Source organism: Artemia franciscana, unplaced genomic scaffold (genome assembly GCF_032884065.1).
Source record: "Artemia franciscana unplaced genomic scaffold, ASM3288406v1 Scaffold_4458, whole genome shotgun sequence".
Lineage (NCBI taxonomy): Eukaryota > Metazoa > Arthropoda > Branchiopoda > Anostraca > Artemiidae > Artemia > Artemia franciscana.
Window position 1 is genome coordinate 21,934 of NW_027064941.1, and position 1,922 is coordinate 23,855.

Below are 1,922 nucleotides of genomic sequence, written 5' to 3' on the forward strand. Positions count from 1 at the left end.
GTCATTGACAAGATCGATTGACAAATCACATCATTATATTTTCTTGGTGCAGGTTTTTCTAAGATTATCTCGTAAAGTTTTCTGTAATACCAAAAGTTAAAAAGAGCAAAATGATTTGTTTGTTATTAGCTACAGATTTTGGTTTTCAGAGCTTTGATTAGTATAATAATAAAGAAAACACACTTACAGTTCTTCATCATTTGGCCGTCATTTAACAATTACTCTTCATAAGACTCAATTCTTCTCTTACAAAGCGTTTAAATATGGAATTTGAAGGAACTAGTATTTTGAAGGAAGCCAAAGGTGATGCCACTGATGTTTGTAGAGAATTGCCAGATACGACAGGAGTACAAAGTGTCACTGAACAGGATATAAAAACTCTTGGCGAAGAAACAGCAGTTAATAACGTACATAATTGTGAGAATGATGACAAACAACGTAGCGACGTAAGCCAGTCTGTAACAAAAGATAGTGAAAACACAGAAATAGTAGTTAGTAACATACACAATTCTGAGAATGATGACAAACAACGCAACGCCGTAAGCCAGTCTGCAGCAAAAGATGGTGACAACACGGAAATAGCAGTTAATAATGTACACAATTCTGAAAATGATGACAAACAACGCAATGACTTAAACCAGTCTGCAGCAAAAGATGGTCAAAACACAGAAAGAACCAAAAGGCGTAGACGTCGAAGGAGAAGGACGAATAAGCCGACTTCTGTTGACTCTAATACAGATGAAGTACCCAATGAGACAGGTAAAAGTATCACAATAGTTGGTCAAGAGGCTGAAGATAGAAAAATAAGTGGATGTAATAACAAAAAGGAAAATGAAACTTCAGTTAAAAGAATCGATCCATTGGAGAAAGGCAAACAGAAAAATATCCCAAATCAGAAGATCAGCATTCAAGATCAGCATGATCAAGAACATCTAGTGAAGACAAATCCTCGTAAAGATTTAGAAAGCTTTCTGGGAAAATATCGAAACTATCCTGAAAAGGTAAGTAACCCTTACAGAGGCAGAGGTGGTACAAATAGTGACAGCAAAGGGAGGGGGTACATACGCGGCATAAACAGAGGTAGAGATCAAGCCTTTCGCCCTAACAGAAATAGAGACAGCGAGTATGATGAGGTTAGAGGCAAGGGACGTTCGGACTTTAACAGAGGTAGAGGAATATCTGACTCTGACAGAGGAAGGCCCGGCTTTAGCAGAGGTAGAGGGACGTCTCATTTTAACGGAGGTAGAGGAAGGAATAATTTTAACCAAGTCCGGGGAAGGTCAGAGTTTAGCAGAAGCAGCGAAAGAAAAGAATTCAACAGTGGCAGTGGAAGGCCATATTTAAACAGAGGCAGAGGTACAGGGAGTAGCTATGAGCCATATAAAGGCATTGCAAGTTACGCTAAAATTCATGCTGAATTCAAGGGAGATTCCTACGATACCAAAGTGAATAGCTTCGCAGATAGAGGCAGAACAAATGGAGAATTCAATAGAGGAAGAGCAAATAGCTATAGTAGCAACGTAGGTAGCGAGAATGAGAGAGTGAGAGACAGCTATAATAGAAGAGGTTCCCACACCGCCGATGTAAGAGATTCCTTTGTCAGGGGGAGAGGTACTGGAGACTTCAGCAGAGGTAGAGGACGGCAAATTTTTCAAAGGGGAAGAGAAAGCAGCTATAATAGGATCGAAGAACAGTAAGAACAATCCTCAGTTTTTATAGAAGACTAGCTTTTTTATGAAGACTAGCAACACCTAGTTGATGGGGGCGCTTCGCGCCCCCTCAACCCCCCCCCCCCCCGCGCGTAAGTCGTTACGCGCCTTATAAGTTACGCGCCATTGCAGTTGTGTCCCTGTGTCCCTCCCGTGAATATAGATATATCTATCTATATAAAAATAAGTTGTCTGTGGATGTGTCTGTCAGGT

At 40.5% G+C, this 1,922-nt stretch overlaps 1 protein-coding gene across 1 annotated transcript; it reads left to right on the top strand.

The window, feature by feature from the left end:
- Positions 1-263: 263 nt before the first annotated feature.
- LOC136043313 (uncharacterized protein DDB_G0283697-like) lies at positions 264-1,697 on the top strand. The gene has a single exon (XM_065728240.1). The coding sequence runs from the start codon at positions 264-266 to the stop codon at positions 1,695-1,697; it is 1,434 nt and encodes a 477-aa protein (XP_065584312.1).
- Positions 1,698-1,922: the final 225 nt, after the last annotated feature.

Bases quoted from the DNA above. Each gene is read 5' to 3' on its own strand.
- LOC136043313 (XM_065728240.1), top strand. From the start codon at position 264: ATGGAATTTGAAGGAACTAGTATTTTGAAGGAAGCCAAAGGTGATGCC.